Source organism: Esox lucius, chromosome 1, assembly GCF_011004845.1.
Source record: "Esox lucius isolate fEsoLuc1 chromosome 1, fEsoLuc1.pri, whole genome shotgun sequence".
In the NCBI taxonomy this organism is placed as follows: domain Eukaryota; kingdom Metazoa; phylum Chordata; class Actinopteri; order Esociformes; family Esocidae; genus Esox; species Esox lucius.
In genome coordinates, this window is record NC_047569.1 from 10,950,166 (window position 1) to 10,977,876 (window position 27,711).

At 40.9% G+C, this 27,711-nt stretch overlaps 1 protein-coding gene across 1 annotated transcript in view; it reads left to right on the top strand.

Moving 5' to 3' along the window:
• Window positions 1-4,492: 4,492 nt before the first annotated feature.
• grm5b (glutamate receptor, metabotropic 5b) overlaps window positions 4,493-27,711 on the top strand; it is an 82,455-nt gene continuing 59,236 nt past the window's right edge. Inside the window, exons 1-3 of the mRNA XM_034293950.1 lie at window positions 4,493-4,950; window positions 10,781-11,224; window positions 13,509-13,623. Coding sequence (XP_034149841.1) covers window positions 4,795-4,950; window positions 10,781-11,224; window positions 13,509-13,623 — 715 coding nt within the window. The 5' untranslated portion in view covers window positions 4,493-4,794. The remainder of the gene's footprint in view (window positions 4,951-10,780; window positions 11,225-13,508; window positions 13,624-27,711) is intronic.

Sequence of the window (27,711 nt, forward strand, 5' to 3'; positions counted from 1 at the left end):
TGGTGAAAAAGTGGATTAATCACGATCATGAACCTCGGACCAGCATGAAGAATGGGGTTTTCGCCAAAAAATGCATCATCAGCTGAGGTAGGCAATTAACTTTTCCCAGATAACTTTCTGGTTAAGTCTTACTTTTTTTTTTTTAAAAGAACAGTATATTGGGCCTATTTGTTTTTCTATAGGCCTAGGCGACAAAAATGCAAAGCAGACCAAGCATTTTTTCCATACATTTTAGGCTTTTTGTTAATGGCTTAGCTATAGGCTCTCTGTTGAGATGTGATGTTTTGTTTTACGAATTATCAACATGTGAGATGTGTGCTTTCACGGTGAAAAGCAGTCTAGACCACCGTGCATTAACGGTAAATGCGTCGAACGCCGGTTGATCAAACCGGTTGATCAAATCCCGCGCAATTGTGTGGTCAATACCCTGTAATAGAAGGCCTATTTATAATAATACAAACATGTTTGATGTTAATGTAATACTAATTAGTCCACAATGATATCCTCGATGTTTTAGCACCATATAGTAGGCTATGTGCTATTTAGTGCTAAAAAAACAAATAAATGGTGGTGCATATACTATTAGAGCGATATAGGTTTGGCTTGTAGGATATAACTAACTATGTTGTATAATATCACCCCCCTCGCCCCTCATGATGACAGTAATAACATTTTAAACAATTACTGACACCAGCTTTATTCGCAAGTGTTACGTGTGTGTGTTTATGTGCTTGAAAGAGAAAGAGAGGGAGATATCAAGAGAGATAAGAGATTAAGGACCTGTGTCAGATCGATAAACGCACCCAGCCGCGGATCCCAGAGACACATAAATAACTGACACTGATTAATTCCATCAATATGTCTCAGGATGACCACAGGGTGGTAGACTTCAACAAGGTATCACCAGTTTAACTCAGAATCAAACGTTTGAAATCACTTCCCTGTATTCACCTAACATTTTCTGTTTGAAGAGTCACAATATGTTGTCTGTGTGCATGTATGTTGTGATCAGTATGTTCAGTCTACATAACGTGCCGGATTCCACACTAGCAAAGGAGCGAAGTGCGTGCACACACCTGAGCAAATTAGATCAGAAGAGCTTATCAATGCGGAGATTCATTCACAAACACCTTCGGGTGGTGACTGTTGAACTGAGGAACTAAAAGGCGCCAAACCTGACTTTTACTGGAGGGGAGGGCGTGCGCTGAACGGGCTTCGAAGGACACAAGGCAGTCACCTTGCGGTCGGAAACAGCACGCACCCATACAAAGAACACGAGCTTACCAACCGCAGTTCTCCATGAGTGGAGTTGTGTCAGAGACAGTGTGAAGACCAATACTGCGGTCAAATAACGCTGCCACGTTGCGAGACAGGTTGGTTAAAAGGAGAAGGAGAAAGAGAAAGAGAGAGGTGGATCGATAGAGGGGTGCAGAGGAAAGGAGATTGGATTTGGTGCGCGATGCGTGAGCAGGATTCGCACTGGCAGAGTTGGCGCGTGACGTGAAGACGAGACGAGCTCGAGCAGTGCCATCTGAGAGCAGCGGGTTCTGATTCTGCAGTTATCCAATTAAAATGAACAAGGTTTAGGAGGTCATACACGTGAAGACACGTCCCTCAACCGTGGGAGGGTCAGATTTGACACGGTAAGACCCTGTGTATTGATAAGAATTTAACGTAACGGCGCGTTTAGCCTGTAGTGCGATATACAGCAGATGCGCTCTATTAAATTCCCATGGAATAAAAATACATTGCGTTTAGGTAGACGTCAAATGATTCGAATGCCCATTTGAGATTATGTCTCTGTCATGTTTTGCATGTTCTTATATTAATCATCCGTTAAACGCTCATTCGCTCAGTGCTTACACTCGGACAATATCGTGGTTGTCCTGTTAAGCTACCTCTAAGCTACCCCACAGGGTAGCCTACAGAACGGCTTTTCTCTGTCAGTAATTTAATTCGGTGGGGAGTCTTGTCTGCGGAGTTAGGTTTTTGACGTTGACATTGTCCAGAGAAAGATAAAAGTTCTAGAACTCTTCTTTGAAATGGTGACCAATGTGAACGGTGGCGCGCTGGGGGACTGTTGTGATTGTATCTGTTCCAGCACCACGGACAGCTCCCAAAGGGAACGCTCGCGTATGTGGCTACAATAAATCCGTCCGGTTCATTAAGATTATGTGAGACGAGACGATCAGACATTTTAATTGAGAGACAGACTCGACAGAACATAGCCAAGTCTAGTTATTTTACATTATTTAGTCATGGAGCACATACGGTTGGTAGACTAAATAGTGGTAACCTATAACGAACATCCCTCCACTGGCAGAGACCTATGTAAATCTATGGGTACAGGCACACCAGGCACATCTGCTAGCATCTCCCGCACTGTTGACACAACCAATCATTGAAGACGTACCACAGGAGCAATTTGTAATTGTCCGGTTTGATAACTGTAGTGTAACAGGATAGAATAGTATGTGTGTGTGTGTGTGTGTGTGTGTGTGTGTATTTATAGGCCCTATATGTATGTATGTATGTATGTAGGTATGTATATTCATATATAGGCTATGCATAAACTACTGTGTGAAAGAAACGCAGTGTCCTCTATGAGCTTATAGACACACATGCAGATCATTTTCATCATGTCCTTTGCGTTATCGTCCGAATTTCGAATATATACGGAATCCGATTCTGACGCACAAATCCATCCACACCAAGCCCGATTCTCTTTTCCGAAATATTTGCAATTTTTCAATTATTTTCGTGAAGAAGCAATGTCAAAATGAAAGAGAAGTAATGTCTTCAATTTGAAATCTACGATTACTTAAACACGACAAGAGGTACCTTTACATTGTAGGAGACGCAAAATTAATGATTATTCGTAAACCTTTGTTGTTCATTAGACATTTTTGTTAGGCCTGTAATAATTTCATTTAAATCTATCTTTCCTTCTATCTGATTAAGTACTTTAGGAAACGATCTTAATGGACATTATCAAGGCCTCAATCATAAATGCCCATCCATTTTCAGAAACAAAAGCAAATGTCATGTAGCTGTAAAAAACCTAGTCTCACCCAAACTTAAAATCCTGTGCTGTTGGCTATCTGAAACTATTAAGATACTGAAAAAACCCACAGGCTAGCAAGTTCTTCAACTCAGGTCCTGAATGCCTAACTGTTAATTGAACTCACCTGGTGTCCATGCCCCAGATTAGGAGTGGATGAAAAACAGAAGTGTGTCAGACCAGAATTTAATGCAGCCAGGTTTATCAAATGATTTAAATGGCTAGCAGACCTGCAAAAATAAATTATGAAATTAAAATCATGATTGAAAAATCAAATTAATTAAAGAGCGGATCAGACCAGGAGATATATACAGGGCTAATTTTACAAATAAATTCACATGGAATGCTAGAGAGACACCAAAGCGATAGTAGTTCTATCATAAAACCTCTATGACGAAAAACCTAGAAATATAAAGACGACAACATGCAACTTTATCATGGCCTCATGTTAAGCTGGTCCTTGATCGATTTCAGTTAGACAATGGGTGCGTGCTGTCACTAAATTTTAGTGACTATGAATTTCTAAGAAATCATTAGAAATAAATTATTTTGTGCAGATGAATAATAAAAAATTAGGACTCGATCTACAGGTGTCCAAAACCCGAAAGATAAAGAGCTAATGGGGTGGTGGGAGGGTGGTGGTACAGAAGTCTTCGTGATAAATTGGACTTGAGGGCTGCCGGATGGATGATTCTGAGGGATGAGGTGAGGGCAGCGGAACAGACCCAGCACGATACGCCCTCCCGTTAACGGCGCCGTAACGACTCATGTCATATTAATTACATCCTTTGAACCCTCGTCGCCCCGCCTGGAGAGGGGGGGGGGCGACCTGGCTCGAGTTGTTGGGCCCGCCGCTGCCAACATTCCAATGACCTTGATCATTCGAGTCTATTTGCATAATCGTCAGAAATGTCGAGCGCTAACGGCTGGAGCCGTCCCCCTGCAAACTAATCTGAGTACTGTGATTCCTGCCGCTTAAATCTTCTGAAATATGTTCTCCCTAATTCAGAGTGCGGTTAAGCGCAGTTGAGGTTAAATATATTTGCTTCAGTTAAACCAGAGGAGAGTCTACAATGCTCATAATTAGGCATCTGGTCGTCTTTTTCATTTTGGCGAAATTGCCTCTGAATGCTTAAAGGCTTCAGCACACAAGGCCTGAAGCGCTCACATTTTGCTGTACAAATGAGGCAATGGCGTGAAACCGTGATAGGGTTTATATGATAGGATAAAGCTGCTAAGACGGGCTTCCATTGGATATGGTTCCTGTGCTCTGAGGCTTGCAGTGTTCTCTTTCTCTCCATTTAATGATTTCCCCCTCATCTGGTAGCTTTCTCTTCTCCCTGATGTGTCTCAGAGAACAGATTGGCAGCGAGGTGAGCCACTAAAATGGATTGATTCTTAACCTAAACCCACCAACTTTCTCTGTTCACAGGTACTGACCACTGATTCCTCATAGGATGGAGGAGGGGATTCCTCAACTAATAAGAGTTAATTTCCGGATTTGATCAGAAGGTTTTTTATGGCACTCCAGCACACCTGTTGTACCCGTGTCCTTGACCTCTGCTGCAGATGGAGTGTAGGGACGTCTCATTCCTGGTTTTGTGTATTTTGCCTCGCCGCCGCTCTCCACAATGGAGAGGAACTTAACTCATATGAAGTGCAATAGTCCTTGACCTAACTGGACATCAAGACCGATCATCAAGACATTTTTCTTTGCTAACGAACTGACCAATATGATGATCTGGGTCATCCTGGTGCTGCCCTTGTGGGCATGGTGTGGGACTGTTGGCGATGCCCAGTCTAATGAGCGGCGAGTCGTGGCACATATACCGGGTGACATCATCATAGGAGCCCTGTTCTCTGTCCATCACCAGCCGACTGCTGACAAGGTAAAACCCTCAGAGACCTAGACATACTGATACTGTAGTATAACAAGGTAAAACCCTCAGAGACCTAGACATACTGATACTGTAGTATAACCAGGTAAAACCCTCAGAGACTAAGACATACTGATACTGTAGTATAACCAGGTAAAACCCTCAGAGACTAAGACATACTGATACTGTAGTATAACAAGGTAAAACCCTCAGAGACCTAGACATACTGATACTGTAGTATAACCAGGTAAAACCCTCAGAGACTAAGACATACTGATACTGTAGTACAACCAGGTAAAACCCTCAGAGACTAAGACATACTGATACTGTAGTATAACCAGGTAAAACCCTCAGAGACTAAGACATACTGATACTGTAGTATAACCAGGTAAAACCCTCAGAGACCTAGACATACTGATACTGTAGTATAACCAGGTAAAACCCTCAGAGACCTAGACATACTGATACTGTAGTATAACCAGGCAAAACCCTCAGAGACCTAGACATACTGATACTGTAGTATAACCAGGTAAAACCCTCAGAGACTAAGACATACTGATACTGATGTATAACCAGGTAAAACCCTCAGAGACTAAGACATACTGATACTGTAGTATAACCGGGTAAAACCCTCAGAGACCTAGACATACTGAAACTGTAGTACAACAAGGTAAAACTCTCAGAGAACAAGACATAATGATACTGTAGTATGACAAGGTAAAACCCACAGAGAATAAGACATACTGTTACTGTAGTATGACACAGTAAAACCCTCAGAGACTAAGACATACTGAAACTGTAGTATTACAAGGTAAAACCCTCAGAGAATAAAACATACTGATACTGTAGTATGACACAATAAAACCCTCAGAGACTAAGACATACTGAAACTGTAGTATTACAAGGTAAAACCCTCACAGAATAAGACATACTGATACAATAGTATGAAAAGGTAAATCCCTCAGTGACAAGAAGTGTCTCTGAAAAGTATTCACCACTTTCAACTTTCCCACAATTGATTGTGATACAACATTAAATAAAAATTGATTTAATCAGGAGTGTTGCCACGGATCAACACAAATAATATCCGTAATTTTAAAGAAATATAAAATCAGCAAATTGTTCTAAATTAATTTCAAATATAAAAGAAAGTTATTAATTACGTAATTATTCACCTCCCTCACTATGACCACACTGTGGTGCAACCCATTTGTCTTTAGAAGTCATGTGATTAGTTGAATGGAGTCCACCTGTGGGCAATTAATGGGTTTCACATGACTTCAAGTTTAATACACCTGTCTCTGAAGGGGGTCCCGATGTTGGTTAGTACAATGACTGACAAAAACTAGATGATGAAGACAAAGGAACATTGAAAAAAAATCTGGAATGTTCTTAAAATGCACCAATCAGGGGTAAGACAAAATAACATTTTCAAGGTATTGAATGTCCTTTGGAGATATTCAGCACACTTCATTATTAAGAATTTGAGTGATAATGGTACAATTTTTAATCTGTGTAGAACAGGCCATGCTCAAAAATCGAGAATCCAGGCAGAAGGGTTTTAGTCTAGGAGGCCATCGATAGCTCTATGGCAACTCTAAAGGGCTAAGTCTTCTACAGCTGAGCTGGGAGACACTATATACTGTCACAAGAATCTATGTACTTCACAACACTGGCCTTTATGGGAAAGTAAAGAAAACAATACAAACGTCAAAACTCGTCTAAAGCTCGTTTGCCAGAAAGCGTATGAGAGGCTGAGACCAAGTGGAAGATTCCATGGTCTGGTCAAACCAAAACAAGTACTATGTTTGGCACAAGTCTAACACCGCACCCCATCCCTATTTTAAAGCAGCATCATGCTAAGGGGATGCTTCTTTGCATAAGGGCCGGACAGCTTGTGAAGATTGACTGCAAAATGTCTATACTAAAGTACAAAGCAACCATGTAAGAAAACCTGCTGAAGTCTACCAGAGTCATGTGACTTGGAAGAAGATTCATCTTCCAGTAGGACAATTACACCAAACACACCACCAAAACCCCAGTAGAGTGACCTAAAAACTAAAAGGTCAATGTCCTGTAGTTACCCAGTCAAAGCTTGGGACTTCAATCCAGATGAGAATTTGTGGAAAGAGTTGAGAATTGGTGTTCAACAAAGGTTCCCATCCAATTTGATGGAGCTTGAACAAAAAAGTTGTGTCCAAATGTGCAAAGCTGGTGAAGACCTATCCACATAGACTGTAATTGCTGTCAAAAGTGCTTCTACCAAATAGTGACTGAAGGGTATGAATAATTATGCAATCAAGTAGTTTCTGATTTGAATTTATCATAAATGTTGACGTACTAGAGTATCAGAATGACATTATGAACCTTCAGAGACTAAGACATACTGATACTGTAGTATAACAAGGTAAAACCCTCAGACTAAGACATACTGATACTGTAGTTTAACAAGGTAAAACCCTCAGACTAAGACATACTGATACTGTAGTATAACAAGGTAAAACCCTCAGAATAAGACATTCTGATACTGTAGTATAACAAGTTAAAACCCTCAGAGACCTAGACATACTGATACTGTAGTTTAACAATGTAAAACCCTCAGACTAAGACATACTGATACTGTAGTATAACAAGGTAAAACCCTCAGACTAAGACATTCTGATACTGTAGTTTAACAATGTAAAACCCTCAGACTAAGACATACTGATACTGTAGTATAACCAGGTAAAACCCTCAGACTAAGACATACTCATACTGTAGTTTAACAATGTAAAACCCTCAGACTAAGACATACTGATACTGTAGTATAACAAGGTAAACCCTCAGACTAAGACATACTGATACTGTAGTATAACAAGGGAAACCCTCAGACTAAGACATACTGATACTGTAGTATAACAAGGTAAAACCCTCAGACTAAGACATACTGATACTGTAGTTTAACAAGGTAAAACCCTCAGAGACTAAGACATACTGATACTGTAGTATAACAAGGTAAACCCTCAGAGACCTAGACATACTGATACTGTAGTATAACAAGGTAAAACCCTCAGAGACTAAGACATACTGATACTGTAGTTTAACAATGTAAAATCCTCAGACTAAGACATACTGATACTGTAATATAACAATTTAAAACCCTCAGACTAAGACATACTGATACTGTAGTTTAACAAGGTAAAACCCTCAGAGACCTAGACATACTGATACTGTAGTATAACCAGGTAAAACTCTCAGACTAAGACATACTGATACTGTAGTATAACAAGGTAAAACCCTCAGACTAAGACATACTGATACTGTAGTATAATAAGGTAAAACCCTCAGAGTAAGACATACTGATACTGTAGTATAACAAGGTAAAACCCTCAGACTAAGACATACTGATACTGTAGTATAACAAGGTAAACCCTCAGACTAAGACATACTGATACTGTAGTATAACAAGGTAAACCCTCAGACTAAGACATACTGATACTGTAGTATAACAAGGTAAAACTCTCAGACTAAGACATACTGATACTGTAGTATAACAAGGTAAAACCCTCAGACTAAGACATACTGATACTGTAGTATAACAAGGTAAACCCTCAGAGACCTAGACATACTGATACTGTAGTATAACAAGGTAAAACCCTCAGAGACTAAGACATACTGATACTGTAGTTTAACAATGTAAAATCCTCAGACTAAGACATACTGATACTGTAATATAACAATTTAAAACCCTCAGACTAAGACATACTGATACTGTAGTTTAACAAGGTAAAACCCTCAGAGACCTAGACATACTGATACTGTAGTATAACCAGGTAAAACTCTCAGACTAAGACATACTGATACTGTAGTATAACAAGGTAAAACCCTCAGACTAAGACATACTGATACTGTAGTATAACAAGGTAAAACCCTCAGAGTAAGACATACTGATACTGTAGTATAACAAGGTAAAACCCTCAGACTAAGACATACTCATACTGTAGTATAACAAGGTAAACCCTCAGACTAAGACATACTGATACTGTAGTATAACAAGGTAAACCCTCAGACTAAGACATACTGATACTGTAGTATAACAAGGTAAACCCTCAGACTAAGACATACTGATACTGTAGTATAACAAGGTAAAACTCTCAGACTAAGACATACTGATACTGTAGTATAACAAGGTAAAACCCTCAGACTAAGACATACTGATATTGTAGTATAACAAGGTAAACCCTCAGACTAAGACATACTGATACTGTAGTATAACAAGGTAAAACTCTCAGACTAAGACATACTGATACTGTAGTATAACAAGGTAAAACCCTCAGACTAAGACATACTGATACTGTAGTATAACAAGGTAAAACCCTCAGACTAAGTCATACTGATACTGTAGTATAACAAGGTAAAACCCTCAGAGTTAGACATACTGATACTGTAGTATAACCAGGTAAAACCCTCAGAGTAAGACATACTGATACTGTAGTATAACAAGGTAAAACCCTCAGAGTAAGACATACTGATACTGTAGTATAACCAGGTAAAACCCTCAGAGTAAGACATACTGATATTGTAGTATATAAAGGTAAAACCCTCAGAGTAAGACATACTGATACTGTAGTTTAACATGGTAAAACCCTCAGAGTAAGACATACTGATACTGTAGTATAACAAGGTAAAACCCTCAGAGTAAGACATACTGATACTGTAGTATAACAAGGTAAAACCCTCAGAGTAAGACATACTGATACTGTAGTATAACAAGGTAAAACCCTCAGACTAAGACATACTGATACTGTAGTATAACAAGGTAAAACCCTCAGAGTAAGACATACTGATACTGTAGTATAACAAGGTAAAACCCTCAGACTAAGACATACTCATACTGTAGTATAACAAGGTAAACCCTCAGACTAAGACATACTGATACTGTAGTATAACAAGGTAAACCCTCAGACTAAGACATACTGATACTGTAGTATAACAAGGTAAACCCTCAGACTAAGACATACTGATACTGTAGTATAACAAGGTAAAACTCTCAGACTAAGACATACTGATACTGTAGTATAACAAGGTAAAACCCTCAGACTAAGACATACTGATACTGTAGTATAACAAGGTAAAACCCTCAGACTAAGTCATACTGATACTGTAGTATAACCAGGTAAAACCCTCAGAGTAAGACATACTGATACTGTAGTATAACAAGGTAAAACCCTCAGAGTTAGACATACTGATACTGTAGTATAACCAGGTAAAACCCTCAGAGTAAGACATACTGATACTGTAGTATAACAAGGTAAAACCCTCAGAGTAAGACATACTGATACTGTAGTATAACCAGGTAAAACCCTCAGAGTAAGACATACTGATATTGTAGTATATAAAGGTAAAACCCTCAGAGTAAGACATACTGATACTGTAGTTTAACATGGTAAAACCCTCAGAGTAAGACATACTGATACTGTAGTATAACAAGGTAAAACCCTCAGACTAAGACATACTGATACTGTAGTATAACAAGGTAAAACCCTCAGACTAAGACATACTGATACTGTAGTATAACAAGGTAATACCCTCAGAGTAAGACTGGGTGTGATGCTGTGTGTGTCTTTGTGTCTGTTATCCGCCCCTGGGTGCACAGGCGTTGTGTGAGGAGGACGGTATCCATTACGAATGGGATTTACAGTTAGGCTTTATGTGTTTCTGACTTACATAACCTTATAACAGGAACAAAAATGTCCTCAAACTGGTTAAATCAGAAAAACAAACAGATATTTTTTCAAATACTTTTTTTTGTGGCCTTGTAATCATGTGGGTGACCGTAAGTGTGTGTGTTAACGCCCCGCAGGTTCACGAGCGGAAGTGTGGTTCGGTGCGCGAGCAGTACGGCATTCAGCGCGTGGAGGCCATGATGCACACCCTGGACCGCATCAACGCCGACCCCCGGATACTCCCCAACATCAGCCTTGGCTGCGAGATCAGGGACTCCTGCTGGCACTCCGCCGTGGCCCTGGAGCAGAGCATTGAGTTCATAAGGGACTCCCTGGTGTCCTCCGACGAGGCCGACTTAGGAGGGGGCGGTGTCTGGGGGGGGGGCGGTGGAGGAGCCGACGGGAGAGGAGGGCCGAGGTGCGCAGACCCCGCTGCCACCCCCATGCGGGGGAAGAAGCCCATCGTCGGGCTTATCGGACCCGGGTCCAGCTCGGTGGCCATCCAGGTCCAGAACCTTCTACAGCTGTTCAACATACCTCAGATCGCCTACTCTGCCACCAGCATGGACCTCAGCGACAAGGTACTACTTCAACTACTTCTTGACAGATTTCTCATGAATAATAGATCTTTAATGTAAATGAGACAGCTGGAACAATAAGGGGTTTACTAAAATAATAATAATAATATTTGAGACTACAAATATTTCGACTACTAATAACAATAAACTTTGATTACGTGAAATGTTATTCCCTTAGTGAAAATGCTTTCTCGTGATAATTAAACTTTGATTGAATCATAGATATAATTTTTTCTGTAAAGCAATTAGATGAGATCATTAGTGAATTATAGTTATTCTCCAAAACATGATTAGATCAGAGGAAATTAACAGTCACATTATGTAGAAAATATCTTCCTTTGGAAAGTCTTTTTGGTTTTTTACAAGAGGTTGTAGCATTTGAGTGTCATAAAAACAGACCAAACAATTCCCGTATGCATCAGAATTGCGTCTTCGTTTGGCACGTTATAGCTACTGGTCCAAAGTTTTACAACCCCTAAATGTTTCCATGTTTTTATTCAAATTCGCAGTTTGTCTTAATGTACTCTGAAATTAAAGCATAGAACAAATAAACAGTTGGAGACAAGATAAATTAGGGAATTAACTTTTTGACTCATCAAACTAGCCTCCTTTTGCAGACATAACAGCTAAACACACTTGTGGCATTCTTTCAGCAATCAAAATCAAACATTGTTCGAAAAGTTCTTCCCAACACTGTTGCAGATGTTCCCATAAATGTCTTGAACTTGTAAGTTGCTTTCACCCTTCTGCCCAGTTCATCCCAAACCTGCTCAATCGGGTTTGGAAACTGTGCTGGCCATTCCTTGGTTTGAAGCCTTCCGTCTTGTTCTTTTCTTCTAAGGTCGATCTGACATAGCCTGGAGTTATGTTTTGGGTCATTATCTTGATGTAGGATGAACCCCTGGCAAACTAGGCGTACACCAGAGGGTATTGCATGGCGCTGCAAAATTATATGGAAGCTGTTTTGATTCAGGGAGCCACTCTATGCAAGTCACCAGACCATCATGCTTCCCCCTCAAAGTTTTATAGTTGATGTCACACTGAGGAACCATCCTTTCGCCTACTCGACAGCGTTCAAAAATGCTGCATCAAATTTTGATTAATCAGTCTTCTCTTCAGTTGAAACTGAGACTTGCTTACTTCGACCAGTGTTAAGCGGTGCTGGAAGCTTTGGTCCTGTGAGCTGCCTATCATGCAAGCTGTTAATTCTCAGAAACTTGTGTTCTGATTCTATTGTGGCTTTGGGTCTGCCAGACCTCTTCCTGTCAGAGTTTCCTCAAGTTTCCAAGTGCCTTTTGATGGTGTAGGAAACTATACTCACTGACACCTTGGCTTTATTTGCAATTCCTCTATAGAAAAGATCTATACTTTTAAGGGTTATTATGGTCTATCTGTCTCGCTTTGTTCATTTTCTTTTTCTTGCCTTTATGATAGAAATATACTACTTCCTGGAGTACAATAATGTTAAAATAATGCTTAAGAGGGTGTAATAACACAGCCTGTTCCAACACTGCTTTTATACAAACAGAGGGTTTGTAAGTAATCAATCAAAGTTGAGACTTCTGTAGGAACTGTTAGCATTTGTTAGCAATTGTTAGCAAACATAAAGGATTCATTTACTTCCATTGCTGCAGAACAGCTGTAAGTTGTTAACCCATTACTTCTTCCCTGAAAAAGGGCTGTTCTTATAACTCTGAAATGTACATTATTTTTCAGTTTTTGTTTTACCTCTGGCAGTTCACTGCTTACCATTGTACCATTTCAGGTTATTCACTGGACTTGAACTGCTTACATTTCAATCAAAACTGAAAAGATTTCTAAAACCTTTGACAGGTAGTGTATATATCAGCAGGCCTATAGCTCAGTATAATAACATATCTCACATGAATACAAAGATATATGAAATTCATAAAACAACCAAAGAAATCAAAGATGTTTTTATTTCTGGGTCAAAGCTCCCACTAAGTTGATAACCTTTTCTTTTTTCAGTATATTTCTCACCTACATAGAATATATGGAGTACTGTATTTCTCTCCTAGTGTTTTGTATAAGTATTTCCACCAGTAATGTATTGCTCTAGTCAGTGTAAGTACTTTATGAGTAGTGTATTTCTCTCCTCCAGAGTTTGTATAAGTACTTAATGAGTGGTTTATTTCTCTACTCCATAGTCAGTGTAAGTACTTTATGAGCAGTGTATTTCTCTCCTCCAGAGTTTGTATAACTGCTTCATGAGTGGTTTATTTCTCTACTACAGAGCCAGTATAAGTAGCGTATTTCTTTCTTCCAGAGCCTTTATAAGTACTTCATGAGGGTGGTGCCGTCAGATGCTCAGCAAGCCAGAGCCATGGTGGACATCGTCAAGAGGTACAACTGGAGTTACGTATCTGCCATACACACTGAGGGTAAGAAAGCACTGTGTGTGTGTTTGTGGCTGCGTGTGTAAATGTATGTATACACGTGTCCGTCTGTCTGTCTTTCCATCTGATTTCCCTCTGTGGTCTTCACACAAACGTGAGGTAGAATCTGTTAGTGATATTGAGTACGTACAGGAGGCCTCTCTGTTCCCCCTCATACCCATAAGTCTTCTTCTCAGTATTTATTTCTCCTCTAGCCCTCTTTTTTCCTCTAGGCTATAATGACTGGCTCTAATTCACCTCACTACACATGGGAGCAGGTCTTTAACTGAGCCCTTAGAGTAACACCTAAATACGTGCACAGGCATACAGACAATGTGGGTCTGGCATTGGCCTCGAAATGCCCTCAAGCACAGCTTCCATATCTGATCGAGTGTATCTGTGTGTGTATGTATGTGTGTTGTGAATATTAAACTATTGGAGTGTATCTGAAGGGTTTTATTCCAGAATACGTTTTTGCCCCTCAGTAAACCACTATCTCACACCCAAAGCTCTGGAGTGGGTTATTTTGGGAACCATTGTTTTTTTATTAAGTAACTGTTAGAAGTGTGTCCAAGACTATTTCTCCACCTCCTCCTTTATGGTTACGGGCATTCGGAATTCCGTTCACAAAGTGAATAGAATCATTCAGTTCAGTTGTTTTGATCTTTAGAATCACAGATTTTTTATTATTTGTCTAATGGTTTGGGACTGTCCCTTGGTGGAACCATGTTATTTGCTATTAGTAGATCTAAGTTTGCTGTTTCCAACACTGAGCACATGATCACAAGTTAACTTTGGTTTTGTATTTCTTTAAATGATCCAAATCTCCAAAACCATGTTCTTTGTGTAAAACCTTTACACTTGTGTGTAGGTATAGGCAAGCATGGAGAATACAAGCATGGAAAATACAAGCATGGAAAATACAAGCATGGAAAATACAAGCATGGACAATACAAGCATGGAAAATACAAGCATGGAAAATACAAGCATGCAAAATACAAGCATGGAAAATACAAACATGGAAAATACAAACATGGAAAATACAAGCATGGAAAACATTTTCTCCTCATTGTTGATTACATAGTGAATATTCTATAAGGAGAGCCATTGAAAACATTTTCATATAATCTATAAAGTAGGTGATATGCCCTTTATTGTGAATGTCATCTAGCCGAATAGCCTTGACAAAGTAGGCAAACAGATTTTCTACCATATTTTGATGTGATCATTATTCACTGTGTCATTACACCTAACAGCTGTTAATCATTTGCGATAAAAGATTTTAAATTCCAACCAGCAGCCAACATTTCCATGACTTTCTGTTCCACAATAGGAATCCACTTGAACACATCTTTTAATGAAGTGATCAATACAATCCATCAATACCAGGTGCATTCCGGTCACATGATCACCCAAGCTCTTTCAAAAGCACACTGTTCTCAAAAAGGGGATCTCACTTCGTCTAAGATCCAATCACAGTCCTAATCAGAATGAGGTTCTGGTGTACAGCAGGTCGTTTGGGGAGTGGGTTGCACTTAGGACTGTTTCAAAAAGGTTGAACCAGTTGTCACACTTATTTTGTCTCCTAAACCTGTATTTTATCTCCTAAACTGGCATGGCTGTTTAGAAAACAATGAATCATTTGCAAACTGCCATGTGAACAATACACCCCCAAAAGTTGTCTTTCTTTTTACATAATTGGGCACATGGTAATTTCAGGGAAATGTCAACCATATTAATTGATATAGGTAACCTAATTTAACACATCACAAAAATAACTTTGAAATCATTTATGGAATTAAAGTATACAGAAATGAAATGTACATAGGCATAAAAGGTTAGTAGACCCATGCATTTACCATCAAAATGGCAAAAATGTGCAGGTGCACCAAAACATTAGTCAAATTAATCTATAATAATTAGAGAGTAACTTGGGAGGATCCAGCCTTCCATAAAGATTAGAAACTTGGTCTGGTTGGGTCTCAACCTCATGGGTGAGTGGTAACACATTAGATTAGATTCAACTTTATTGTCAATGAACAGTACAAGTACAACGAAATGCAGATAGCATCTAACCAGATTTATGGCATGGGTGTGAAGAGTCCCTGATGATCCCACCCACCCTACGCAGACACCACCTGGAGGTCTGCGATGGCAGGAAGCTGGGCACCAGTGATGTGCTGGGCAGTTTTCACCACCCGTTGCAGGGCCTTCCGGTCAGCTATGGAGCAACCACCAAACTACACTGTGGCGCAGTTTGTCAGAATGCTCTTGAATGTACAGCTGTAAAAGTTCACAAGGATCTTGGAGGACTTTCTTCAGCCTCCTTAAAAAAGTACAGGCGATGCTGTGCCTTTTTGACCAGGGCTGAGGTGTTGAGGGTCCAGGAGAGGTCCTCAGAGATGTGGACACCCAGGAATTTGAAGCTGGACACACGCTCCACCTCAGCACCATCGATGAGAACTTGAGCGTGACTGCGGCCTTTAGACGTCCTATATTCCTAAATGAGCTCTTTGGTTTTCTTTGCGTTGAGGGCCGGGTTGTTGTCAGCGCACCATGCTGTCAGACGCTTGACCTCCTCCCTGTAGGCTGACTCGTCGTTGTCACTGATCACCACTGTGGTGTCATCTGCGAACTTGACGATGGTGTTGGAACTGTGTACAGGAACGCAGTCATGGGTGAAGAGGGAGTACAGGAAAGTGCTCTGCACACAGCCTTGTGGAACACCTGTGTTCAGGATCAGGTGAAGTTGATCAACCTGCCAGACTGGGCTCTGTTGGTTAGGAAGTCCAATGTCCAGTTGCAGGAAGAGGGGCGGATCCCCATGTCATGGAGTTTGTTGACCAGCCTTGGTGGGATGACCGTGTTGAATGCTGAGCTGAAATCTATGAATAGCATTCTAACATATCAGGGAAGAGTGTAAAGAGTGTAAAGCTGTGGAGATGGGGTCTTCTGTAGACCTGTTCGACCAGTAGGCAAACTGGTAAGGATCCAGTGTTTGTGGGCGGCAGGACTTAAGGGGGGCCAGAACTAGTCTTTTGAAGCACTTCATGATCGTGGGGGTAAGTGCAACAGGTCGAAAGTCTTTCAGTCTAGATTCAGTCGACTGCTTCGGCACTGGCGCAATGGTCTTGAAGCACGTGAGGACAACCACCTGGGCCAGTGACAGGTTGAAAATGTGAGTAAAGACCTCGGCCAGCTGTCCAGCACATAGTCTGAGCACACGCCCAGGGACGCCATCAGGACCAGCTGCCTTGCGTGCATTCACCCTGCTCAGTGCAGATGACACTTTTGCGGTAGATAGTGTGAGGGGACATCTGGCGGGAGTACAGTTTTCATGGCTGGCAATTTGTTGTCCCTGTTGAAGCGTGCATAGAACTTGTTTAACTCATCGGTGAAGGAGACGTTGCAGGCTGTGGGGGTAGGTTTTTTGGGCCGGTAGTCCCAAAAATGGCTTGGATGCCCTGCCACATGCATTGGGGTTCTGAGTTGTTGTTGAAGTGCTCCTCAATCCGTAGTTTGTGGTCATTTGTAACCACCTTGATGCCTCTTTTCAGGTTGGCCCTGGATGATCTATAGGCCTCCACATCGCCAGATCTGAAAGCAGTGTTGCATGCCTTTAGCAGTTGTCGGACCTCTCTGTTCATCTATAGCATCTTGTTGGGGAAGATCTTTATTCGTTTATGGGTGGTGACATTATTGGTGCAGATGTTGATGTAATCCAGAACGGAGTAAGCATATGTTTCAATGGCTTGAGTGACTTGAGTGGCAAACAAACTCCAGTCTGTGTGTTGAAACTAGTGCTGTAGAAGTGAGTGTGACCCTTCTGGCCACACTTTGACTTTCCTCACTGATGGGTAAATGAGGGGTAAATACTTCGGAAGTAGGAATAGTGAAAGATTGTCAGGCTGTCCCAGGAGGGGGAGTGGAATGGCTTTGTAAGCCTCCGGAATGTTTGTGTACACATGATCTTGTAGATTGTCTCCTCTGGTGGGGCAGGAGCCATTTTTGTGGAATTTGAATGGTTGAAATCCCCTGCAATCACAAAAACACCATCCGGGTATTCTGTCTGCTGTTTGCTAATGGCAGCCTGCGGTTCCTCCATTGCTAGCTTAGCATTAGCATCCGTGGGTATGTAGACGGCCATAACAATAATAGATGTAAACAAGGCAAGTAAATAGGCCTGCATCTAATCATCAGGTACTCCAGATTGGTTGAGCAGTGACTCCCGTTTACGTTAGTGTCTGTACACCATGTTTAGTTTACATAAATGCACAGCCCACCTCCTCTGGTCTTAGCAGAGTCCTCTTCAGTCCGATCTGCTCTGAAGACATTGCGCCCATCCAGCTTAATTATGCTGTTGGGTATGTTGTTGTTAAGCCACATTTACGAGAAAATCATGACACTGCCATCCATAATCAATTTTTGTGAGATGATTGTCAATCTTATTTTGTCCATTTTCTTTGCCAGATTGTACGTCAACACAACATGCCAAGATCAAAAGACCTCTCAGAGGCCCTCTGAAGAAAGATTAGTGAGATCTACAGGTCTCTATTGCCAAAACCAGTGATGAAGTGCATGAGTCAACTGTCAGAAAGAGACTGCACAAACCTGGCCTACATGGGAGGTCAGGAAGCCTCTGCTCTCAAAAAAGAATGTACGTCATGACTGATGTTTGCAAGATAATACCTGGGTAAAGAACAAAACTACTGGAAGTGTGCTCTGAACAGATGAGTCAGAGGTGGAGTTGTTTGGCTGTAATGCCAGATGCCATGTTTGTTTAAAACAAAACCCTGCCTTTGAACAGAAGAACCTTATACCAACTGTAAAGCATGGAGGTAATGGCATTATAGTTTGAGGCTGCTTTGCCTCCTCATGGTTTGGGGCTGCTTTGCTTCCTCATGGCCTGGCCATCAGTGACTCCACCATGAATGTTTTGGAGACACAGTTGGAGCAGTGCTTTAAAGAAGAGTAGGGAGAAATTCCTCCTAATTAATGTGAGACGCTGATAAACAGTTACATGAATTGGATACTGTAAGTTATGAACAGACTGCTATGTAATTTTTGCTTTCATTTTTGGAACTGTATCTCTCAAACCACAATTATGGCCTCTTGCCGGAGTCAAACTTGCAAACCTGCCCCTGGTGGCCAGTTTTCTGGTAGTAGGTGTCATATCTTGACACTGAACGTAATCGCGAGTCATTAAGGATGAATAGACTAGATTAGATTCAACTTCGTCATTGAACAGTAAGAGTACTGTAAAACGAAACGCAGTTAGCTTCTAACCAGAAGTGCAAATAGAATAGGATTGTTTGTTTCTGGCTTTTTTGCAGAATAATAACAGACAGGGGGAGAAGCGTTCCTTGTTGTTTATTTACAAAATGTAGTACATCTATCCTAGATGTTCAGCCTTTGGTCTTTCCAAATGTCTTTGTGCTTCTCCAAGTATCTCTGTCTTAAACAGCATAATTATACTAGACCAAACCTTCAACACATCCCCTCTACTATCTGGCTGTCTTCCAATCATATAAGTGCAATGTATGTTCCAACCTCTCTATGTTCTTGTACAGTGTCCATTGTTCTTGGATCCACACACGTGATCTATGGACAGGATGTATGGACAAGATGTATGGACAGGATGTGTGGACAAGATGTATGGACAGGGTGTGTGGACAGGGTGTATGGACAGGGTGTGTGGACAGGGTGTGTGGACAGGGTGTATGGACAGGGTGTATGGACAGGGTGTGTGGACAGGGTGTGTGGACAGGATGTGTGGACAGGGTGTGTGGACAGAGTGTATGGACAGGATGTGTGGACAGGGTGTGTGGACAGGATGTGTGGACAGGGTGTGTGGACAGGGTGTATGGACAGGGTGTATGGACAGGATGTTTGGACAGAGTGTATGGACAGGATGTGTGGACAGGGTGTATGGACAGGATGTGTGGACAGGGTGTATGGACAGGGTGTGTGGACAGGATGTGTGGACAGGATGTGTGGACAGGGTGTATGAACAGGGTGTGTGGACAGGATGTGTGGACAGGATGTGTGGACAGGGTGTGTGGACAGGATGTGTGGACAGGGTGTATGAACAGGGTGTGTGGACAGGGTGTATGGACAGGGTGTATGGACAGGGTGTATGAACAGGGTGTGTGGACAGGGTGTATGGACAGGGTGTATGGACAGGGTGTGTGGACAGGATGTGTGGACAGGGTGTGTGGACAGGGTGTATGGACAGGGTGTGTGGACAGGATGTGTGGACAGGGTGTATGGACAGGGTGTGTGGACAGGATGTGTGGACAGGGTGTATGGACAGGGTGTATGAACAGGGTGTGTGGACAGGGTGTGTGGACAGGATGTGTGGACAGGGTGTGTGGACAGGGTGTGTGGACAGGGTGTGTGGACAGGATGTGTGGACAGGGTGTGTGGACAGGATGTATGGACAGGGTGTGTTGTGTTCCTCTGTGTTGTGTTCTCTAACAAAAGTATAGAACTAAAATACACCTATATTATCAGGAAAAGACATGCTTTCTCGCAGGGCAGAAAATGTATTAAGTATAAAGTATGTTACAAGTGGGATGTTTAGATGTGCAATGAAAGCAAATGCAAGTACAAATGGCAATACTAAATGTACAATGAAGGCAAATGAAGGTGCATGTGCAACTGAAATGCAGGGATAGCAGCAATGAGGTTCCTGAGGTAGATGTGTACATGTAGCACCTGAAAACGTCATTATCAGACTTTGCAAAGCAGCATCAGAGTCAGAGAAAATGTAAAGTTATTACAGTGAGGGAAACAATTACTTGATCCCCTGCTGATTTGGATGTTTGCCCACTGACAAAGAAATGATCAGTCTATAATTTTAATTGTAGGTTTATTTGAACAGTGAGAGACAGAATAACAACAAAAAAATCCAGAAATACGCATGTCGCATGAATTGATTTGCATAGTCATCAAGAAAACAATTGGTATCACACTACACCGTGAAGGACTGAAATCCTGCAGCGCCCGCCAGGTCCCTCTGCTCAAGAAAGCTCATGTACAGGCCCATCTGAAGTTTGCCAATGAACATCTGAATGATTCAGAGGAGAACTGGGTGAAAGTGTTGTGGTCAGATGAGACCAAAATCGAACTCTTTGGCATCAACTCAACTCACCGTGTTTGGAGGAGGTGGAATGCTGCCTATGACCCCAAGAACACCATCCCCACCATCAAACATGGAGGTGGAAATATTATGCTTTAGGGGTGTTTTTCTGCTAAGGAGACAGGACAACTTCACCGCATCAAAGGGATGATGGATGGGGCCATGTACCGTCAAATCATGGGTGAGAACCTCCTTCTCTCAGTCAGGGCATTGAAAATGGGTTGTAGATGTGTATGACAATGACCCAAAACACACAGCCAAGGCAACAACTGAGTGGCTCAAGAAGAAGCACGTTAAGGTCCTGGAGTGGCCTAGCAAATCAATTTATAACATATTTAACATGTGTTTTTCTGGATTTTTTTTGTTATTCTGTCTCTCACTGTTCAAATAAACCTACCATTAAAATTATAGACTGATAATTTCTTTGTCAGTGGGCATACATATAAAAATCAGCAGGGGATCAAATATTTTTTTCCCTCACTGTGAGTACTGTGTAATTACTTTACAAGTGGGATGTATAGACGTGCAGTGAAGGCAATAGCACTGGGATATGTTGATATTGAACTTAATAGCACTTCTGATATGTTGATACTAAACGTAAATCACGGTTTACAAGTTAATTATTCCTGTGATGCTGGGTTGGATTTTTGATGAAAAATCTTTTGCGAAGTATCATGTTTCGGCGTCAATTGACCAAATAAGTAAAAATAAGACAACTTCCCAGGCATTTTTCACATGACTGTATAAATGATTATGGCTGCAAATCTCTCTGTCTAAGTGTTGTGACAGATATTGCAATTGCCCATGCATGATATAGTCCCTACAGTCCAGGATACAGCGCACATCAAATTAGAGAAAACCTTTTTTTCCTGTGTGATGTACATTGTGTTCAGGAAATATTTAATCAAAATCGAATAAAACTGTAATATAACAGACTGTGGAAATTGTGATGCGGTCTGAACAGCTTCTGAAAGCACTGGTTGCAGCCATGTCCTGATGAACTAACGTTACTGTGTCCTATTTTGACTGCCTGTCTGCTCCTGCTTAGCCAACGTTTGTACTAATGATGAGTTCCACTACTCGAGATTAGCTGTATTATGTAACTCAGAAGAAAACATGAACTTGCTAGACTGACTGCTTATTTGTATCATGCTCATGTTTCTAATACTGAAGTCTGTACAAGCATGTCAGTAATGCATTTTGTGTCAATAATGTAAATGTCCACACATAGCCTACTCAACTCTTGAAAATAATTAATGCGCCCATGCTTACGTTTTTCTGTACGAAAAAAACCTGTCAGCAACTCAAACATACAGTATGTAAAAACTTATTGTGAGGAAGAGGGATTAATCATATTAATTTTATCATGACAAATGATAAGACAAAAATATATATTGTGCAAGGTCATTTTAGGTACAATTAATATTTGTATATTTGCTCAAACCTGCATATTTGCTTGACACTAAATAAATAAACAGTATTACCATCCAGACAAATGTAATGAATAACAATGTTTGTAATACTGACCTGTAGAACCGATACATTGTTTGACAGTAATATATTTATATTGAAACACAGTAATATGACATCTGCATGTCAAATATTTATAGCTGACATGCTAAAAGACGCTGTAAATTTAACTGATTTCCAGTTAGTCAAGTCATGTTGTAATAGATTTGTGAAAAGACTACATATGACAGACTATTATACAACATACCAACATTTCATCCCAGCTGAGAAATATAGTGTCAATATACAGGGTTTTGCAAAAAAACACCTGTGAAGTTCATCTTCTCAAAGTTTACAGCAGCTATAATTCATTCATATAGCATTAGAGCATTTCAGGCTATACATTTTCACGGCAATTGTTTACTTCTATTTGTGTCACAGTAAGGACGTGAGGAAAATAAACAGCATGTTTTAATTGTTGTGTCTGGCCATGTCTCCACTACATACGGAACTGACCTTGACAACACTTCTCAAGGACGTAGGTTCTGAGAGATATAAAGAGAGCTAGAGAGAAACACAAACAGAGACAGAGAGAGAGAAAGATAAAAACACTGAAAGGGAAAGAACTGTGTGTGTGTGTGTGTTTCGTTGTGTAGTCCATTGTCTCTTTCCTTCCCTCAGTGAATGGTACTGGAAACTTTGAGATGTAGAGGACGAGGCAGAATGATGAATTAAACATCCGAATTAGATGTTTGATCATATTTTCTGCTCTTTGTATGTCCTACAGCGATGGGGTGTATGTGTGTGGGTGTGCCAGTGACAGTAATAAACATGGAAACTGAATGAGGGCCTCCGGAGAGAAGAACTTCAGTATTTAGGAACCTAATCTGTATTTTAGGAGTTAATTTCATATTTCCAGGGTGGTGACATGGGATATGAACTAACCTCAGACCACATCTGCGCTTAACACATTTGACATTTAATTAATTTAGCATACACTCTTATCCAAAATAACTCATTATGTTTACAAGACTTTGTTAGGGGCACATTGTCAGATTGCTTTGCATTGATGGCTCCGGGTTTCAAACCAACAACCTTTTGGTTACTGTCAAAATTGTCTATATATTAGGCTACCTGCCGCCACGTGCTCTGTTTAACCTCTAGGCTTTTCAGATGAGATCTTGAAAATGAAGATTTTTTTTTTGAAAATGAAGATTTTTTCAAATGGAATCGAGGGAGACGAACGTTTGCGTGTCATGTTCACCTCCAAATAGCACTTATTACCTGAACCAGCCCCCTCCCTGTGTCCTTGCTCCTCCTCTCTCCCCCTCTCCCTCTACTCTGGTACTGACTGACAGAGAGGTCTTTCGGCTCTCTGCTCTCTTGAGAGGGAACATTAAATGGACGGTGCTTATTTGGCAGGAGTTGATACCTCTCAGGGGATTAAAAGGGTTGGATTGGAGTGTTAGAGAGAGAGAGAGAGTCTGTGTGCGTTTTTGTGTGAGGGCAAATGACTGTGTGTATACGCTTAGATGTGTGTGCTTGCATGTGGTGTAGTAAAGAGATGTTCAGTAAGATAAATGGGATTTGTCTGGGTTGTTGCCATCCTAAACCGGGTCAAAAGGTTAAAATGAAGGAACAAAGAAAAGATGTGTGTTATAGGGCTGTAATGGTACACATATTAGTAACTGCAGCGTAAAGCGCTTTGTGGTTCCCCAGGTCGTCTACCTAAACACCAAATCTAAATAATAGCTAGCTATGCTTGGTTGATTGGCTTTTCAATAAATCTGATGGATTTGAATAAAGAAAATTATGGTATTCTTTTTAAACAAGAGCGTATGTGCACACAGTAATTGATAATTGTTGCCACTTCTCCAACCCTTGTTTTTTGGGCCGAACTCGGGGAGGAACCGCCAAATAAACGCAAACTCTTCAATAACGGTTTACAATTCATTTTTTGCTTTGTACCGAAACCATGCCGAACCGTGACTGTCGCAATATGTACCAAACCGTGGGTTATAGGCATATCATTGCACCTCTATTCATTAAAGTTATGGTAGACATATTCATACCCGACTCTAACTAACTTGCGTTTGTGTTATGGAGTATGGGTCCAAAGTGTCATCTCTCATTAGTTGTACAAATTGAGTTGTTGTGCTGTCTGTCTGAAACATGACTAACTGTCACTCAGCCATTCCACCCTGGGCGCTTCTGTCTGACATTTAGTTGGAAGTCGTGGATACCTCATGATGAAAGCGGAGACCACACAACGTAGACACCACACAGAACATCAACAGACAAGTACTGCGCAAAGAAACAACTGCGTTTCACAGTGTGATATATTATTTATAGACAAGATACATTTCAAATCACAATACATTAAAGGCCTGGAGATCCGAGATGATCAGCCATCCGTTCTGCATTCACGTACAAATCCCAGTTTGACTCTTCATTAATCATGCAGACTTCATCCCACTATTTATCCATACAACTGCATTTACATACATACATTGCTGGCATATTTACATGAAATCTGCTGTTGCCACACTGCTACTGTCTGCAGAAAGTAGTCAGCACTTTTTTTCTGTTGTCATATCAACAGTCACATTATTTTGTATCTACTTAATGCAGAATTCGACGATCGTGTCCCATTATGCAAGATGAATGGGTTGGGGGTTTAGACGGGCCGACAGACAGAAAAATATAGATGGATCGGCATACAGTGCTCTCCAGAACTATTGACAACTTTGGAAGAGACACAGAAAAAACTGTATGGAAAGAATGTATTGTTGTTTATTAACCTGAACTGAAATATTAGTTAAAGAATGCATGTGAAATGAGACAGAAGGTAGTTAACTTTCATAAGCCGTAAAAATTGATTAACCTGCTACACAGTGTGGAGGATGTTTTGAAAAGGGAAGAATTCTCAGCTGGAGAAATTGAGAATTTGGTTAAATCTTGAAATCAATCGATGTGAACATTTTTGCTAGAAGAAAGCCTCTAATATTATCTAGATATAAATGTCAGAACTTGGAATTTGCTAAATGTCATTTGAATTTTGATTGGAACAGGGTTCTGTAGTCAGATTGAACAACCACAGAGCTTTTTGGTCACAAAAACCATGGCTTCTGGAAAAACAACTATTGTACTTCCCACTGTGGCGTATGGTGGTGGATATGTGATGTGGTGGAATTTTTTTTAACTTCCAAATGCCCTGGGAACCTTGTTAGGACACAAGGCATCGTAGACTCTGTCTTGTACCTGGAGATTTTAGACCAAAATCTAACTGCTCTGCCAGGAAGCTAAAACTGGGTTGTCATTGGATCTTCTAGCAGGACAATGATCCAAAGTGTTTCTTCGGATCCAAACAAAAATCTCTCACTGACCACAAAATAAAGCTTCTGCAAGACCATTCCAGTACCCTGACCTAAATCCCACTGAAAACCTCTGATTACAGCGGACAATGAATATCCACAATTGAGGACCAAGGACTATGAAGGAAGGATCTGGAGAGATTCTATGCAGATGAATGGTCACAGAACCTTTCCTATGAGTTTTCTGACCTCATCAAACATTATAGTAGACAACGAAATGCTTTTAACTAGGCACGGCATGGGTGCTCTAAGTACTAAATGCAGGTCAATAATCTTTAAAGACATTTGTTTTTTCTTTGTGCAATGTTATCTTAATAAACAACAATAATTTTTAAAAGCATTTTTGCTGACCAAAGATGGCAATACCTCTGGGGTGTACATATACAGGTGCTGGTCATAAAATTAGAATATCATCAAAAAGTTGATTTATTTCAGTAATTCCATTCAAAACGTGAAACTTGTATAATGTATACATTCATTCCACACAGACTGATTTATTTCAAGTGTTTATTTCTTTTAATTTTGATGCTTATAACTGACAACTAATGAAAACCCCAAATTCAGTATCTCAGAAAATTTGAATATTGTGAAAAGGTTCAGTATTGAAGACACCTGGTGCCTCACTCTAATCAGCTAATTAACCCAAAACACCTGCAAAAGCCCTTTAAATGGTCTCTCAGTCTAGTTCTGTAGGCAACACAATCATGGGGAAGACTGCTGACTTGACAGCTGTCCAAAAGATGACCATTGACACCTTGCACAAGGAGGGCAAGACACAAAAAGTCATTGCTAAAGAGGCTGGCTGTTCACAGAGCTCTGTGTCCAAGCACATTAATAGAGAGTCAAAGGGAAGGAAAATACGTGGTAGAAAAAAGTGTACAAGCAATAGGGATAACCGCACCCTGGGGAGGATTGTGAAACAAAACCCATTCAAAAATGTGGGGGACATTCACAAAGAGTGGACTGCAGCTGGAGTCAGTGCTTCAAGAACCACCACGCACAGACGTATGCAAGACATGGGTTTCAGCTGTCGCATTCCTTGTGTCAAGCCACTCTTGAACAAGACACAGCATCAGAAGCGTCTTGCCTGGGCTAAAGACAAAAAGGACTGGACTGCTGCTGAGTTATGTTCTCTGATGAAAGTAAATTTAGCATTTCCTTTGGAAATCAAGGTCCCAGAGTCTGGAGGAAGAGAGGAGAGGCACAGAATCCATGTTGCTTGAAGTCCAGTGTAAAGTTTCCACAGTCAGTGATGGTTTGGGGTGCCATGTCATCTGATGGTGTTGGTCCACTGTGTTTTCTGAGGTCCAAGGTCAACGCAGCCATCTACCAGGAAGTTTTAGAGCACTTCATGCTTCCTGCTGCTGACCAACTTCATGGAGATTCAGATTTCATTTTCCAACAGGACTTGGCACCTGCACACAGTGCCAAAGCTACCAGTACCTGGTTTAAGGACCATAGTATCCCTGTTCTTAATTGGCCAGCAAACTCGCCTGACCTTAACCCTATAAAAAATCTATGAGGTATTGTGTAGAGGAAGATGCGATACGCCAGACCCAACAATGCAGAAGAGCTGAAGGCCACTATCGGAGCAACCTGAGCTCTCATAACACCTGAGCAGCGCCACAGACTGATGGACTCCATGCCACGTCTCATTGCTGCAGTAATTCTGGCAAAAGGAGCCCGATCTAAGTATTGAGTGCTTTACATGCTCATACTTTTCATGTTCATACTTTTCAGTTGGCCAACATTTCAAAAAATCCTTTAATTTTCTGAGATACTGAATTTGGGACTTTCATTAGTTGTCAGTTATAATCATCACAATTAAAAGAAATAAACATTTGAAATATATCAGTCTGTGTGTAATGAATGAATATAATATACAAGTTTCACTTTTTGAATGGAATTACTGAAATTGTATGACCAGCAGCTGTATATTCACCGATCAGCCATAACATTAGACCACCTCCCTCATATTGTGTAGGTCCCTCTTTTTCCATCAAAACAGCCCATGGGCTCCACAAGGCATGGGCTCCACAAGCCATGGGCTCCACAAGGCATGGGCTCCACAAGGCATGGGCTCCACAAGGCATGGACTCCACTAGACCTCTGAAGGTGTGCTGGGGTTTC